This window comes from Plasmodium fragile, assembly GCF_000956335.1.
Source record: "Plasmodium fragile strain nilgiri unplaced genomic scaffold supercont1.11, whole genome shotgun sequence".
NCBI classification, from domain to species: Eukaryota; Apicomplexa; class Aconoidasida; order Haemosporida; family Plasmodiidae; genus Plasmodium; species Plasmodium fragile.
In genome coordinates this window covers 281897-282561 of record NW_012192591.1, presented here as the reverse complement: position 1 = coordinate 282561, position 665 = coordinate 281897, and the positions used below count along the sequence as shown (strand labels likewise).

General features: G+C 38.9%; 1 protein-coding gene across 1 annotated transcript; it reads right to left on the bottom strand.

Annotated features, from left to right (window-relative positions):
• Positions 1-145: 145 nt before the first annotated feature.
• On the bottom strand, positions 146-538 carry AK88_01316 (uncharacterized protein; the record flags this gene model as incomplete). Its single annotated transcript, XM_012478952.1, has 1 exon — positions 146-538. The coding sequence occupies one exon, from the start codon at positions 536-538 to the stop codon at positions 146-148; it is 393 nt and encodes a 130-aa protein (XP_012334375.1).
• Positions 539-665: the final 127 nt, after the last annotated feature.

Below are 665 nucleotides of genomic sequence, written 5' to 3'. Positions count from 1 at the left end.
TGTATGCACAGGTGAACATCGTCTGTGCCGCTCTCTCTCGTGCGTTCCACCCCGTGTGGGAGTACCCCCCATTGGCATGGCTCCTTCGAACAACACAGAAATGTGAGGAAGTGGAAATGAGTCTCATGGGGTGATTTACTTAAGGTCAAGTGAGGAACCCTCTTTTTTTTTTTTCTCTCTCTCTCTCCCTCCCCCAATGGGTCCCTCTCACATTTGCACCAACCTGTAGCATCGTTTCGTACACGTCGTCATCGTCAATTATGCCTCTGTCCTTAAGATTGTCGATTAAACTCTTGTGGTTGTTTTCTGCAAGGGTGTACATGTTCCTCGTCTGTGTTTTTTTTTCCGACTTTCTATTCATGAAATAATTATCTCTGAATGAATTTATCTTCTTGGAGAATAATTTCTTCTCATTACACAGTGGATGGGAAAAAAACAAATTTGTCGCTTTTAATTCTGATGTTAGCTTTTTAGATGTATGGATGGCTTTGCACAAAAGTGTTTCGTAAATCAAAAGGTTGAAGACTGCACAGTGCATTTTTCGTTCGTTTTTGTGTTTGTAATTTTGGGGTTTTTTAAAAAAATTGTTTTTCTCTTTAGTGTTTACTTTTGGGTGTTATCATTATTTTGGCTCATTTTCATTCATTTGGTTTATTTTGTGTTCA